The 15,752-nt window shown below is 63.5% G+C and overlaps 2 protein-coding genes across 2 annotated transcripts; both read left to right on the top strand.

The window, feature by feature from the left end:
- Positions 1-2,009: 2,009 nt before the first annotated feature.
- Positions 2,010-9,534, top strand: BESB_073430 (uncharacterized protein; the record flags this gene model as incomplete). Its single annotated transcript, XM_029365716.1, has 5 exons — positions 2,010-2,254; positions 2,334-5,138; positions 5,569-6,340; positions 7,129-8,022; positions 8,158-9,534. The coding sequence occupies 5 exons, from the start codon at positions 2,010-2,012 to the stop codon at positions 9,532-9,534; spliced, it is 6,093 nt and encodes a 2,030-aa protein (XP_029218200.1).
- A 210-nt stretch (positions 9,535-9,744) lies between these two features.
- Positions 9,745-14,173, top strand: BESB_073420 (uncharacterized protein; the record flags this gene model as incomplete). Its single annotated transcript, XM_029365715.1, has 4 exons — positions 9,745-11,829; positions 12,628-12,834; positions 13,353-13,472; positions 13,886-14,173. 4 exons carry the CDS (start codon positions 9,745-9,747, stop codon positions 14,171-14,173), a joined length of 2,700 nt encoding a protein of 899 aa, XP_029218199.1.
- Between the last annotated feature and the right edge of the window lie 1,579 nt (positions 14,174-15,752).

Raw genomic sequence — 15,752 nt, 5'->3', positions numbered from 1 at the left:
CCCCCTTGTCTTCGCGAAGAACCCCCAGCGGCGGGTCTGTGTGCATCGCACTCTGTGCATCTATGCTTTTTTTTGAATTTTCCCGTGAAAAGTCGCGTGCTCGGAAGAAATCACATTTACGCAATGCCGTTTTCCCCGCCCTTGCTCCGATCAAGCGGTGGCCACCGCGCAAGGCGGAAGTCGGTAAACGACTGCAAGAATGCCTGAGCACACCGCCGTTATCTTTTTCCAAGTCGAAGGCGCGCCTCCGGCCTGCATGAATCGCGTCGGCACGAAAGGCGGTTCCCCGCAGTTTTCTTTTGGAGCGGTTATTACGTCCCTCTCACAAGCTGCAGAAAACCAGAAAGGCCATGCAGATAAACGCCGGTCACAGAAAACAAACGAAACTCAGTCCACAGTGGCTGGAGCGTATGAACAGTGGTCTTGCGACTCCAGTTGCGGCAAATGCAGATTCTGTCTCTTCCTTTCTGTCAGCTGAGAGGCCAGCGCAGGCGCCCAGGACAGTAGTGACCTGTAGCTTTTGCGGACTCCGCAGAAGAAACAAAGCGCAGCCATGTGTTTATATAGATATAAAACAGTCTATACGTATATAAAAAAACTAGGTATCTATGTGAGCATGTAAAACCCATAAATCTCTGTATCTGTGTAGTTGTATCTGGAGGTGCAGGCTCTAACAGCTTTCGTTTCTGGTGATGCATTCGCCAGTATGAGTTCGCATGCCTCCCTTCGAATAGACAGAAAAATCCGAGCGTGGCTAGAAGCGCCCACGTCTGCATCTTTTCTGCAAGGCAGTTCCTCTACGCTTGGCTAGAGCAGCTTGTACTTTTCCTCGGTCTGCAGGGAGCGCGAGAGCGAGGCGGCGGCCTCGCATGACCTGCAAAACAGGTTTACATGTAGGCGCCTGCCTGCGAGGCACTGTGGGAGTTAGCAGCCTCGGCGGCGTGCAAGAAAGCCCGCCGGAGGATAAAACTGCGCCCAACTCTACCAGATGCAGGGTGCATGGCTCCACGGCATCGCCCAGTTGCCGTCTGCAAGGAGACGGCCGAGGCAGCAAAGCGGATGCCGAAGTTTTAACGCTGACCCAGGCCATGGCGGCCTGCGTTCGGAAAAGCGGAGAGCCAAGAGAAAGAATAGAGCAGAACACGGAAAGCGAGCGACCAATAGCGATCCAACCTTCCATCGTGCGTTGCCTCAAGCTCTCGTGAAACGCGAAGGGAGAGGCGAGAGGCGGTTTCTCTCTCTGCAGCTTTTCCGCGAAATGTCACTCCGGCATTGCCAAAAACGGGTTCCCCCGCGTAGTCTTAAGTATAAGTGCATCCGAAGGAGAGCTACCCGAGGGAGACTTCGACTCTAGCGGCGATGCTAGTCAGCTGCAGATGTGAGGAGGAGGCAGATGCATAGAGAGGATATCCAGGTACAGGCTAATTCATGCTTTTTGCGCACACCTCAGTCTTCATTTTCTGTTTCGTTGGCTCCCTTCGGGACTCCTCGCCTCTTCGTTAATCGAGGTACCCCATCTCCTCGTTCTGGTCGCACATTCCTCGTCTTCGCGTTCCCCTCATTCTTGATCGATCTCTCTCCTCGCCGTTAGTTTCCAGCCTCGCTCTTCCGGAAGCGGCATCCAGGGCGGGCTCCTTTTCTGTCGGGGGGGGGGGTGTCAGCGAGTTTTCCCAATTTTAGTTCTTTTTTCGGTTTTTCAAGCCCTGAGACCTGCGCCATGAGCAGGCCATCGCCGCCGTGGCTCAGCCGCGTGCGGTCTCCAGAGCGGCGCGAGCCTCTCGGCGCTTTCTCTTCTTCTTCGTCTTCTTCCGCTTCTTCCCTCGAAAGGCGCAGCGCAGACCACGCGCGATGCCGTCGCCGCCTCACGCCAAAAGTCTTCTCCGCGTCCTCACACGCATGCGCAGGCAGGGAAAAGAACGACAGAAGCAGCCCCGCCTTGTGCACGCCGTCTCTCTCTTTCTTGGCTTCCCGATCTGCGCCTTCTGCGGAATCAAACACCTCAGGAACACATGAAGAAGGCTTCAGCGTTCGCCGGAAGGAAGGCCGCGGACCGACTGAAGCGCGAGGCGCATCCCGCCCCGCGGCAGAAGACGATGGAGAGGATGAGGAGGGCGAGGAAGAGCATGAAGCCCGGCTCAAGAGCTGCCGTCTGGGGACCGACGAGCCGAGCGCGGAGGACGCGACGACCTCCCCTATGCAGCCGTGGCGAGGGCTGCCTCGTTCGCGAGAGAGAGAAAAAAGGAGACACGAGCACGTAAGGGGCAAACGCCGCTCGCCTCCGCGGGCTCCGCCCTCTCCGTGTTCGTCGCGCCCCGCTTCATCTCGGCTGTCAGATGCTTCTCCCTCACAAGAAGAAGAAGTGGAGCTTCGCCGCGGCCGGCCGCTGAGTCGCGCGTTTCTGGAAGCGAGACGGCGACGGAAAGGAGCAGCGAACGCGGAGGCTCAGGGCACGCGACGGGGGGGGAAGGCAGCCCGCCACCGCCAGAGCAAGGCAGCGAGGAGGATGCAAGCCCTCCTTTTTGTCTGCCTTCTACGTCGACTCCGGTCGCGTTCCCGGCGCCGCTGTCTTTAGCCTTCGGGCCGTCGTTCTCTGCTTCGTCCGCCTCACGTCCTGCCTCCGCGTATTCGCTCGTGGCGCGGGGTGAGCACGGGGCGCTGGAGGCTCAGCGAAGGCGGACGAAAGCAAGGAAGCAAGTGGAAACCGCGGACACGCACGAATCTGCTCACGCCTCCGCTGAGGTGCTTGGTTCGAGACGCGACAGGAGGTTGCTCCGCGGACTCGGTTCAAGCGCAAACGCAACTCCGGCCTTCTGTCCATCTTCTCATCTTTCGGAGGAGGCGTTTTCGTCTTCGCTGTTGTCTCCCTCCGCCGACCCCCCACCGGCACTCCCCTCTTGGTGTGCGCGGTCTGGCGTTCCTCGCCGTTTGTCGTCTCCGCGTGTCTCTGCTTCCTCGGGGCTTCACGAGTGGCGTATGTCCTCCAGTTCCGCGGCCGTGCCTGAGTTGGCTTCTCGCTCGAGATCCGCTTCGGCGTGTCTGTCGTCAGACACTCCCCGTTCGCGCTTCTCTTCGCCTCGTTCCTCCTCGTCGTCCTCGCCTTCTGTGTCTCCGCACGTGGCGGTTGGACGCCTAGGCTGTCGCCCAGGGGACGGCCTCTCTCGAGAGCTTTCTGCGCTTTCTGCAGAGGGCAAAGTGCCTGCGGACGCGGGCGAGCAGCATGGGGCCGTGGGGTCTCGCGAGGCACGAAACGTCTCCTGTTCCTCTTCTCGCTCTTGTCGCGCTTCTTCCCTACGCTGCCAGCCGCTCTCCAACGCCGCACACTTCCCGTCGACTCCGGCAGCAGACGCGCCGACTCGCCGTGAAGAGAGACAGTCAGTGAAACAGAAGAACGCGCGTCTCCTGCCTGCGGGTAGGGCCTGTCCTCCCTCCACGCCTTACGGCGACGCGGTCGCGCTTCCATCTGCTTTTCCGCCCTCTTTCGAAAGTTTCCCGCCTCCATCTTCCGCGCGTCTGGGGTTCTTCGAGAGCCACGTGTACATACACCCGACGCGGGTCCCGCCTCCGGAGCGCAGCGCCCTGCCCATGCGCGGCGACGCTGTTTTGGCAGCATCTCCCTTTTCTTCTTTTCCTCCGCCGTCTTCAGCACTCTTGGCGTTCGTCCCTAGCCGCTGCTTGCCGCCTCTTGCAGAGCCCTCAGCTTCATCCGCTGGGTCTCCTCTTTCGTCTGCCTTCTCCGCGTCGCCGCTCTCCGCTTTTCCTGCGGCAGATCGCTTCTCTCCCTTGTGCTCTGCGGCATCTCCGTCGTCGACGCAGCGCGCGCGCCGCCGGGTGTACGTACACCTCGTCGAGGCCAGCTCCACGGGCGCGGAGAAAACGCTAGGCACAGGGTTGGGAACTGACGCGAACTCCCCCGAAGGCGGCGCGCAGAGCGGAGTCGGCGAGGCGCTCATGGCTGCAGAAAGGCGCACGTCGCAAGAGCTGAGTCACGCGAGCGTCTTTCGCGCGCTGCGGACTTGGCGAGTCAGTTCGGTGGCTCACGGGGGCGTCCCCGGAGAGAAGCGAGGGCAGGAAAAGGCGAAGGGGCGCAGGCGAGCAGGGTCGCAGGCCCCAGTCCCGGCCGCCGAAGGGAAAGAAGGATCTCGCTCTGGGACAGAACCCGAAGGAGAAGAAAAGTTGATTGAGCGCGTCGTCGAATGGCTTGTGACCGACCGCCTCCACGCCACTGTCTTTCTTCTAGATGGAAGAGACAGAGACACCGGCTTGGACGGCCAGACGCGCGCTCTGGGGGCCGTGGGGGCCGCAGGCGAAGAGGCGAGCCGAGTCCAGAGAGAGGACTCTTCTGGCTCCTCAAGCCTTTCCGCGTCAAGGGTACCTTCGCAGGCGTTTCCTCCGCGCTCGTGGCGCCACGCTGATGCGTGTCTGCCATCGCTCTTGACCCGCTTCGAAGGCACGCCACCCGACGCGTCCACAGCAGGCGCGAAGGGGGGCTGCGAGCGCGAATCGCGCGAGGGCACAGAACGTCCCCCTCCACCAGGCACGCTGCAGCGCGCGCGAGCGGGGCTCTCTGAGAAAATCGTGTCGCGGCTCTTTAAAGCGAAGGCGCGCGCTCAAGAGGACGCCGCAGATCTCGCTTTCGGGCTCTCCATCTTCTTGATTTCGAATACACGTGTCGTGGACCTGCTCGCCGCTCCTTCGTCGCTGAGAGCGTCTTCTGCGGCCGCGTCTCTGCTCTCTGCGGCGGTCAGGCCTTCTTGCCTCGCGTGCTTTGCGAGGCTGACCCCTCAGCCTTCCTCCTTCGACTCGTCTCTCCACGGCGCTGCGTCTTCTTCGTCCTCGCCCTCGCCCTCGCCCTGTTCTTCTTCTCCTGCGTCGGAGCCAGACTGCGACCCCACAGAGGGCCCCTCGAAGGGGCGAGGTGTCTCCAACCGTCTCCTCACGACTTTCGTCCGGACGTCTCGCGAGGCGAAGACCTTGCTGCGTGGAGCAGGACGGCGCTTGAGCTCGCTTCTTTCTCAGAGTTTGTCTTCTCAAAAGGAGCAAGAAGACGCACCACACGATCGGACCGCGGACAGGCGCTCGGATGCGGCAGGCCGTGTGCCTCAGGAAAGCGACGAAGCTCAGGAGCGGGAGACACTTCTGTAAGACCGGCAGTTTGGGTCCAGAAGAGAGACGTCTCAAATCCAGAAAAGCCGAAAAAGGCGAGAAAGTCAGGATGAGCAGAAACTAATTAAGGAACTTAGCCGCAGTTGCCGGTGTGGTCACAAACACTACACGACGGCGCGGTAGAGAGGGACGACGCAGATGCGTCTCTCATCCGTATGTGTGAAAGAATAAATGTTACCCTGCACACACTGCGTTGCGGGGTGTGACGCATAGATTGCTTGCAGTTCAGATTTTATTGAGTCCTCTAATCGACTTCTAAGCCTAAATGCTCGCGTGGTGCCAAACCAGCAGGCCCAGAGGGGGGTAAGGGGCGGACGTGCGACTTGTCTGTGCGTCGGGAAAGTCCCGTTTGCAGCCTCTCCGAGAGCCGGTGTCTGCAGGCGCTTTGCTTTTTCTCGTGTGCAGATGCGTTCGCGTGCAAGTCGTCTCTTTGCCGGAGCCTGCGGCGCCCGCGCCCGCCCACGCGACGCTCTCTCTGCTGCATCTGGTCGCGCCTGTAGCCGGCGAACACGTCCAGGAGCGAGCTGCGCTCGCTGGACGGGACGCGCCTCCCGCCAAGCCTGCACCCGCGACGCCCCAGCCTTCGAGCGCCTCAAATTTTCTTCTTGCGGGAGCCTCCTGCGCGCGCCTGACGTGCTCGTCTTCTCGTTGGTCTTCGCGTCCGCCCGCTGAGGCCGCTTCTAGTCGCGCGAGCCGGGCGCTGCTGGCGCTGCTTCGCCGCTACCTTGATCTGCCTCTTGCCGCGGAACCTCCTCCGGCGCCCTCCGCGTCGGTCTACGCGCACAGTTCGCGCTGCGCGCAGGCGCCCGCCGCAGCGCCGTCCGCGTCTCTCGCTCTCGCAGCGTCGCCGGGGCGTCTGTCCTTCGCCGAGGAGCTTCTCGCCCCGCTCCTGGCGCGACGGGCGAAGACCTTCGCGCTCGCCGTCCTGCCGTCTCACATCTGCGAGCCGTCATGTGACACCGTCGCGCTCCTCGACACGCTGCAGCGCGCCGCACTCCACAGTCCGCGCTGCGTTCCTCTCCCCCTCTGCGCCCTCGCCGCGGCTGCGGAGGAAGACCTCCCGAGTCGCCGCGCGCGAGGGGGACTGACGCAAGAGACGCAAGCGCCCGCGCGACAAGCGAGGCGGCAGCCCCGAGTGGCGGCGAACGGGGAACGCGCCCGCTGGCGGAGGATGCGCGTGAGGCGCTGCTGCGACCCGTAAGTGGAGAGGGCGTGGCGCTCGCCCTCGGCTGGCAGACGCGGCGAAGGCGAGAGGTGGAAGGCGAAAACGGGCTGGAGCGCGAGTGGGTGGGGGGTCGCGAAGCGCGGACAGCGAAGCGCGAGGCGAAGGAACGCCAGGCATACGAGAGAGAGAGAGTCGAGCTCGTGCCTGAGGAACGCCAGAGCTGCGTTGCTGATGCGGGAGGCGCCGGCAGCTGCTCAGACTGCGACGCTGGGGAAGACGGGGGAACCCGAGGAGAAGGCCGAGGCGCCGACCAGGCAGCCGCCGCGGCGGACGCAGCTCGCCACTCCCACCCGCCTTCGCATTCGGTCGTCAAGCAGACCGGACTGGCACCTCGCACGCTCTCGTCTCTTTCCTCTTCGCTGGGTTCGCGCGGGCCGTGGCAGCCTCTCTCTGCGAAGGAACGTGACGAGGCGGCGAAAGGGCAGCCGTGCCGCGGGGCTCCAACGCGGTGCTTCCTGCGCGAAGCGCGGCACCGAGTTCCGCCGTGGACTTCCTTCGTGTCCGCGCGCGGAGCCGCTTCGGCGCTGGCGCCACCTTCCTGGACTTCTGTGCACGCAGTGGCTGTGAACGAAGAGACCTCCGCCGCGCCGTCCGCCTCCGCGCTTCCTGCCGCTTCGCGCCGGCGCGCGCCGACGCCTGCTTCCTCCTCCGCGGGGGGGCAACCTGCCAGTGACTCAAACAGAGAAGTGCTGGCCGCGGCACTTAGGAAGTCCGCCTCTTCGCCTCTCGCCTCCCTTCAGCGGGGCGAGCTGGTCTCGGCGGCGCCCCTCGCCGCGCGCAGCAGCCGCAGGCGAGGAAGGCTGCCGGCCGCTGGAGGGTCATCGGCTTCGGCGGCCTCGGCGTCGAGGCCGTCGAGCGCCGTCGCCTTGCGCGCCTCGCTGTCTCTGCGTCCTCTTCCCCGCCCTCGCGCGCAAGCTGCCGAGAAGGGCACTTGGATCAGCGAGCGCCTCGCGCGTCTTGGGCGAACCCCGAGGCGCCTCTCGCCGCCGCGCTGTGGAGAAGGCAGTCTCAAGGAGAGCCGCGCGCAGAGATCCTCCGCCGTTAGGCGTGCCGCCTCCTCAAGCCTGGCAGCCTCACGGGGGAAGACGCACGTCTCGTCTCCGCGCGCCGGCGCCTCCTCTTCTGTCGGTTCGTCTGCGTCCTCCGGCGCGGTCTCGCCTCTCGATCCATCTACGCGTTCGTCTGTTGGCGCACGTCGAGAGGGATCCGCCGCGCCAGGCCGGCCGCGGCGCGAAGCTCCTGCAGCCTCGGCTCAGTCGCAGGCCGTGCAGGGGGTCGCCGCGGGCCCCGGCCTCGCGACCGCGTCGAAGTCTCTTTCGCGCTCTCGTCTGCCTTCTCCGTTCTATCCTTCCTCTCGATCTGAGACGCAGCGCCGCCTGCTCGCGGCTTCAGCTTCGTCTGCCCCCGCTCGCCCCCTGCGGCCTCAGCAGGCCTCCGCGTCTCCGCTGCACCGCGAGCTGCTGGGTCCCTCTTCCTCTGCCTGCGTGGCTCGCTTCGCGTCCTCTTCCGCGTCTCCCTCGATTTCTTTTCACGCTTCCGCTCGCGACCAGCCTCAGGCAGCCGCCTCTCGCGAGCGCGGAAAGGAACCCACAGCTGTCTCGGAGGAACTTCACAGGCGCCTACACTCGCCGGCGGTGAGTGAATGCGTGGCAGAGGCAGCCAGGCTTGAAGCGCACAACGCGAATGGAGGGGAAGCAGGGGCAGAGAGACTCTGCGCCGCCGCAGACGGCGGGCGCTGGCGAGTGTTTCTCTCAGTCGCCTCCTCGCAGCGGAAGCGCGAGCTGGTGATGCAGCTGCAGAATGGCGAGAGAGAAGCAGACTCTGAGACGCCGCCAGGCACCGGTGCCTCGAGAAACGGCGAGAGGAGAGAGCGCGCGGGATCGCAAAGTGCCGCAGAGGACGAAAGTGCGTTGGGCGAAGAGGGCGCGGAGAGACGCCGAACGAGGAGGCGCAAGTCTACGTTGTCGTCTCCCTACACAGAGGAGACGGTTCCGGAAGAGGAAAGGAAAGCAGCCAACGCAGACAGACAGGAAAACAAGAGTCAAATCCTGCCTAAGTACCTCTCTGCGAAGCCCCTCTTGCCCTGCGGAGCGCGACCTCGAGCCGCGCCGGCGGGACTCGACTCGGCGCTGTGTTCCTCTGTCTCGTCGTCTTCTGCCTCGCTTTCGTCCTCGTCTTGCACTGCGTCGCGTGAAGGGCTGACTCGTTCGCCGATTCCTCGGCATCAGTCCCCGCAGAGTCGCGCGCTTCGCGGCGTACGTACACCTCAGCGGGTCGAACTCGCGCGGCCTCCTGCAGACGCCCTCGGCTCTGTGGAAGACTCCCCAGCGCGGCCGCGAGCTGCCGGCGAGCTTTTTGAGAGAGGACGCCACGGACGAGGAAGGCGTTTGTCGTCGCCACTCGCGCATCTTGCAGGAGCTGGCTGTATAGATCCGCTCGCATTGCGTTCCTCCTCTTTCTACGCTGCGCAAAGGGACCTGGCTCCGGCAGCCGAGGACGTCCAGCCCTGGGTCTCGCCTTCTGAGCGGCTCGCGAGAGCCGCGAAGGGCGCCAGGCTCGCCGCCGACGCCTTCGAGGAGGGTCGCGCTCACGAAGCGTCGGACGCGGCGACCGGCAGGCGAACGCGCGGCCAAAAGGAGGGAAAGCTGCGCGGCGCGACTTCAGAGAAGCGAGCACGCGCGCGTCGCGAGCCCGCGGAAGCGAGTGAGTGGAGCCGCGGACAAGCGGGTGGCAGGAGACTCGCGGCAGCGTTTGCGGAGAAGGAGACACCGGGGCGGGGTCTCAGAGCGAAAGAAGACGCCGAGGCGTCTCACCCGAGACTCGCCAGCGATCCGCGCAGGACGGGACGAGCGCGCGGGCGGGGGCAAGCAGACATTCTTCGAGAAGAGGAGACGCTGCTGCGGGTGCGAGAGGCTGACCTTCAGCTAGAGATCGTTCGCCTTCGCGGGCTGCTTCGGCGTGCCCTCGCTGGTCACAGCCAGAGCCGCGAGACGTCGCAGAGCGAAGCAGGCGAAGAAGATGCGTTTCAGAGAATGGAACAGATCGACGGATACGAGCAAGCTCTCGAGCAGGTACTGGCAGAAACGGGGACGGTTCTCCGGTGTGCTGCGCCTCATGTTTGCGTCAATGGCTTGCTTAGGGCCTAGGGTTTAGCCCTCCGATCGACCACTCTAGACGCGGCACCCTCCGCCCAGGCAGACAGGACGGCAAAACAGGTGATGAGGAGGACTGCTACCGCGGCTTCCTTTCGCGTTGCAGACAGGCTGAGGCGGGCACGTAGGTACCCGTTTTTTGAACTGCTGAATGCACGAAGACTTTTTTGCATTTTTAATTAGTACCCCTGCGCCCGTGTCCGCATGTCGCGCGGACGGTGCTTCATTTCGCCCTTTCTTGTGTGTCTCTTCTTCGCGCTTTGTGCTCATTTCGGCCTTCAGAGCCGAGATGCTCTGCGGGCGCTGCGGCAGCGATGCACGCCCTCAAGGAACCCTCCGGTCGCTTCGCCCGGCTGTCTCTCCCCTTCTGCGCTTCCTTCCCCGCGGACGCCCTCGGCGACGCTTGCGCTTCGTCCCTCCCGCGTGTCTCCTTCGCGCGGCCTTTCCCGTTCGCCGGATCCGTCTCCACTGCGCGCGCGCGCCCCCGCAGAACGCGCGGGGCGCCAGGTGGCGCCGGCAGGGCCGCAGGCGGGGAAGGCGTCGCGCGAGTCGCCGCGGACGCCGTCGTCGGCCGTGGCTGCCCTTGCGCGTGACGCCCGTCCGGCTGTGAAGACGCTCCTCGTTGCGCCGCGCACGGCGGCGCGCGACCTGTCCCGTGGGCTGCGGCGCGGAGCTCCCCCAGCCTCCGCGGCCTCCTCGTGTGGGGCGGCCTCCGGACACGGCTCCGCCACTGCGGAAACACCGCGCAAAGGCGGCAACTCACGCGAACGCGACAAGGCAGGCGCGGGGGGCGACGCCGCCAGACGAGGGCGAGTCCGACGCTCGCAGTCTCTCCCTGCAGGCGGCTCGTCCGAGGCGCGGTCGCTCCAAGGTCCCGGTTCGCCTCCTCCCACCCTCAGCCGTAAACGCCCCCCGCGCGAGCGCGCCTGCTGCAGAGACCTCCGCCAGGCGCGAGAGGGGCGGCTGCGCAGTCTGCAGGCGGCGCACGACGCCGGAGCGACTCCCCGGCGGCGGGACCCGAGCGAGTTCGCAGCGCTAGCCGCCTTCCTCTCGCGACACGGCCCTCCGCACTCTCAGTGCGTCGCCTGCCTCCCCAGCACCCCCTCGGACTCGCCGGTGCAAGCCTCGCCCGCGGCGTTGTCGCATGAGAGACTTCGGCCGTTCCGCGAGGCCACCCACACGACGTCTCTTGCATTGGCATCGGCGTCGTCGTCGGCGAGTCCTTCCTCGCCCTACGCGTACTCGACCCGCCTGGACGGCTGCCTCGCCTGCAGCCCCTCCGCGCGCCGCAGGCGGCACGAGGACGGCGCAGACTCCAGGCGCGTCTCGCCGACGCGGGCGAGAGACGTCCGCGAAGCGACCGCAGCGGCAGAGCGCGCAGAGGCTGTGCGACGCAGAGAAGTCCGCGCCGGCGAGCTGAAACGCCGGCGGGACGCCCAGCAGTCTCTCGCGCCCTCGCGAATGGAGGCAAACGCGTTGGAGGGCAGACCAGAGATAACATGCGGAGACACCGAGCCGCCGCGGCTGTCTCTGGGGCGAGGGCGAGTCTCGCAAGGCTTCGCCTCGGAGGGGACGAGCCAGGACGCAGGCCAGAGACCAACGGCGTTGACAGGCCTCTCTCAGGAAGACGAGAGGAGACTCTACAAGCACATGCCTCAAAACCTGTTGCTGCTTTACAAGTCGATGGCGCGGCGTAATGGGGCGGCCTCGGCGGAGACGGCGACTGCAGAGGCCGCCTCCTACGTTCCTTCAGTCAGGTGTGCGGCGCGAGAAGACACGAGGGAGGCTGCGGTCTCGCCGAGTCTCCGGAAGGCACAACCGGCGGCGGGGTCGACCTCGAGGGCGGCCGGGGGCGAGGAGGCCGAAGAGACTGAGGACTCTCTGCGCACGCCGAGAGGCGTTTTGAAAGCTGAGAAGCTTCGCGAGACAGGGAGGCAAAACTGCCGACACGCCTCGCCTCTGCGCTACGGGGGCTCGGGGGCTGTCACTTTGTTTGAGAGAAGACGAAGCTGCGAAGTCGAGAAGCCAGTCGCCTCAGTGAGACCGGAGACGTCTCTCTCGCGCGCGCGCTCGCTATCTTCTTCGCCGCGTGCGAGGCGCGTCACGACGCCCGCAGAGGACGGAACTCATCGTGCTAGACTTCTCGCGATGAGAACCGCAGGCAGGCCGCTGTCGCTGTGTCCGCGGACAGGCGCCCTCGCAGCGACACGCCAGGGAAGCAGGCCGACAGCCCAGCGCCATCTGGAAGCGAGTTGCCACAGCGCCCAGACGCGTCTGAGTGGAGAGGCAGTAAGCAGAGGCAGGGAAAAAACGAAAAGACGCGCCGAAGCACAGTGGGAGGCATCTCCAGGGAAAACGGATTTCTTGAGAGCGATGACGGCGACGCGCGTACGTCGCAAAGAAAAGCCGTCAATATGGAGGCGAGTCAGGATAGAAAGGGCCTCTCTGCGTAATCGCATGTGTGTTTGCCACGAAGGGTCCCGCTGTTCGCCCTCAGTTGAATACATTTTGAGTTGCTGCGCGGCTACAACGCCAGCGCCAAATGGTTCGCTGTTCCTTGAAGCGAATCGTGGATGGATGCCTCGTGTCGCAGCGACGAATGCAACATGTAGAAAAGTACTTTTCGCGGCGTGGAGTCATGTAGCGCGTTGTGAACAGTGCGTAGGTTCTGGACTTCAGTGTGTGCGGAGACGCTCTCGCAGTTGAGCTTGACACGTCGCTAGAGCCCGCCCAGGCGAGCACGTCAGGAAACTTCTGCGTGAAGAAGCTTAATCACAGCGGCGACGCAACACGCCTCACTTCCAGCCATCGGGATAGTTGTCCCGATGCATGAATATGCATATAAATATGTATGCAAGGCATTGTATTTGCCCATGCAATACATTTGGGGAGCGCGACCGCATATATACTTGCATGCACAGAACTGTATCGGCCGGCGTTAGGCTTCGTTCGGACAGCGGCGCATCCTCGCGTTTTTCGCAAGAGGAACCCGCCGAGTTTGCGCCTTTGTGGATTCATGTTTTTCTCATGTTTTTCACGTGTGTCTGAAACCTTGGCGCGTATGGGCGTGTCTGGTGTTTCTCTCAGGGCGGTCTGCAGTGGACATGCAGAGCGGGGTCGCCTCCTCGAGGCGCCAGGGCTGGAAAACTCTGCGGTGCTGAAACGCGGAGAGCGGGTAGAGGAACAGAGAGCGGAGGCAGACTCCTGCGAGACGGAAGCAGCGCGCGGAGCCGCCGTGAGGGCGCAACAGACAAGAAGCAAGCTGAGGCAGTGACGCGCGCGTTGCAGTCACCTGTAAGCATGCCGGCAGGCCAGAGACAGCGAGGCAAAGTGCGAAAAACACAGTGCCTACACCGAATCTCAGCCCGCGGACTTTGTTTCGGCCTGCGTGATGTGGCGTCGGCGGCACCCGGAATCGGTGTTTAGAATGAAGGAGCTTATGTGCCGAGGCAGCCGAGGATCTGGCGTTCTCGTAACGATGCGTTGATGGACGAGGTCTCCGTCTCTCCCTTCGGACGTCGGCTTTATCGGGGCTGTGGCATTCCCAGGGGCTTTTCTGGGGTCGTCGGGCGGCCTAGTGCGCGCGCCTCGGCGCACTCTCCGGCGGCGTCGTCTTCTGAGCCTCTGTTGCCCTCCCTGGGGTTCCCGCCGCGCTTCTCCTCTCCCGCGGCTGCCCCCGGCGACACTGCGGTCTCCCTCACCGCTGCCCGACCGGCTGGAGCCAGTGGAGTGACACGGCAGCGCGCGGTTTGTCTTTATCGCGCGAGCTCCGCCCCGTGCGTTGGCTTTGATCCCTTCCTTTTTTCTCGCAGGTGTCGATGAACGCCGTGGAAAAGAATGCGAAGAAGCTGCTGCAGCGGATGCAGCACGAGCTGGGGCGGTCCGCGCCGACGCTTTTGCCTGTACAAGCGAAGCTCCAGAGTCTCGTGGAGGTGCGTCCCGTCTACTCCCCCTCCGGTGGATGGGCGTCCCGTCGACTCCCCATTCGATGGATGGGCGTCCCGTCTGCCGCGCGGTCGCTCTCTCCGGCGCGATTCTGTGCGTCTGACGCCTGGACGGCAGGCCGCCACAGGTCGCGGGCAAGGGGGCCGCGGGGTGGGCGGGGGCGGAGCTGAGGGGCTGTGGAGACTCTTAAGGAGAAAGCCAATGCAATGCCGTTGCGCGTGGCGGAAAAACGCGGGGGATTGCAGGCCCTCACGGCTCTTTGTTAGACAGCTGTAGGTATGCACTCGCATGCGGCATGAGCACGCCACGTCCCGAGGTCTGCAGCAAGGCCTGGAGACCGCGGAGGCAGAGGCGAAGCTTCACATGCGGTTTGTCGTGTGTGTGCGTCTGTCCTCTGCAGCAATTGGTCGCGGGCTGCTCAGAGCGCGACGACAGGGTTCGGCACCTAGTTCAGCTCTTGTGTGTGAGCCAGAAAGCGGCGTCGCCGCCTCTTTCGCCTTCTCTGTGTTCTCCGCGGCAGAGCGGAAGGCTCGCGCAAAGCCGCGCCCAGGCCCCGGCCGCCGCGGTGGCCCGAAGGTCCACCCCTGGCGTGCGTCTTTCTTCTCGACATCCTGGGGGTCGCACTACCATGCCAGCTGCTCTTGAGGCCAGCAGGCAGTGGAGTCCCATGAAACAGAATTGCTACTGAGCGACAGGCTTCGAAATGCCGGTGAAGAGACCTCCGAGGGGCGCGCAGGTGAGTCTGCGGCAGTCTAAGAGCACAGTTTCATTTGAAGGGGGGTACCCGGTTTTCACGGCTGAGAAGCGCAGCTCTGCGCCGCCGGCTGCGGGGATCCGCTTCCCGCGGCTTGCTCAAGAGGGACTTCCATCGGTTCACCATACACGCAGACGCAAACTTGTCTTCGTGCATGCCGCACAGCGCGTTTCGCTGCGAGAGACCTCGTGACGCGTCTTGGCGATGTGATCGGCCGGAATGCGATAGTGGGCAAGAGGGGAATGCCGTGTTTAGCGGAGCACCAGGCGGGACGTGCTGGGAAACACGCCGCAAGTAAAGAGTCAGGTCGTGTGCTTTCTCGCTTGTTGGCTCTGTCCGCATGGTGCGTCCAGTAGTATCTACGGACTCTTTCACGCCATGTGTCGCAAGTAGCAGAAAACGTAGTTGTTGAGTGTGAATCTTGGATCTTTACGAACCCGCGACATCGCCGGGACGGGAACTGTCATCCACGCAGACAGTTGCTTGTCAGGTGAAACGCATTCGACCGTTTTCTTCGGGCAGGACGCGCGTGCAACGCGAATGACTTAGATGGTCTATATGTCGCGTCATCGCCGCCAGTGAACACGTTCACACCGCGGTCACACAGCGACATGGTAAAGATGAACAAGCCGCGCAGGTTCGGTCCTCACAAATGTTGCGGACCTCCGCTATTCCCACCTTCCGAACAGCTGCCCGATTCTGGGGAAGACGTACATCGACAACATTGGGTGAAACGACGAACCGACGCGCACTGCGCCCCTTACGGGGCTCGAACCAGAATGGTCGGAGCGGCCCCTGTCTGGTTCTAATGCTACAGCGTGACTGGCGAGATGCCCTCGCAGAGAGTTACTACGTTGAATGCGCCTGGCAGCCAGAGCGTGACACGTTTTGCGATACAGGTTTCTAAAGAATGGGCGGTGTTTCGTCGCATCGGTGCCTAGTAAGGATTAATATGCAGTGCGCGCGGGTCTACTTCCATAAATGCGCAGCGCGGAGAAATGCCTGACCCCAAGCGCCGCATACGAGACCTGCGTATCTCATTAATGAGGAGCAAGCAGGCGGGCATGCTGTTTTCGTACGCAGTGGTTTGTGTGGCGGCAAATGTCTCAGAACTGTGAAGTGCTCGGTCCCCGCAACGTCGTCTAACGGCTTGCTGGTCCGAGTCCCTGCCGCACGAACCAGTGGCCCTATTCCACGCGAGTTGAAATCGAAGGTTGCTATGTTATAACTGAACAGCGCGCCGTTTGTCTATCCTCGCTATCGTCTGTCTATCGTCCGTATCTCTTCCCCTTCTCTAGAAGATGCACATCATCGGGCTTGTCAAGTTCCTTGTATCTAGTTAGCTCACTGCGTACTTAGGATCAGACCACCCTTGCGTGGAGCTCCTTGCAGAGCCTGTGGCACGTAGACACAACTCCAGGAACTGAACGAGTCTGTGTTGTAAAGCACCGCCACCATCGTCCCACTCTCGCTGTTGTGCCCACTGCTTGAAGCGTTCGTTCCAGAGCGGTTT

Source organism: Besnoitia besnoiti (genome assembly GCF_002563875.1).
Source record: "Besnoitia besnoiti strain Bb-Ger1 chromosome Unknown contig00007, whole genome shotgun sequence".
NCBI classification, from domain to species: domain Eukaryota; phylum Apicomplexa; class Conoidasida; order Eucoccidiorida; family Sarcocystidae; genus Besnoitia; species Besnoitia besnoiti.
The sequence above is the reverse complement of the archived record's forward strand: the minus strand, read 5'-3'. Positions and strand labels throughout refer to the sequence as shown.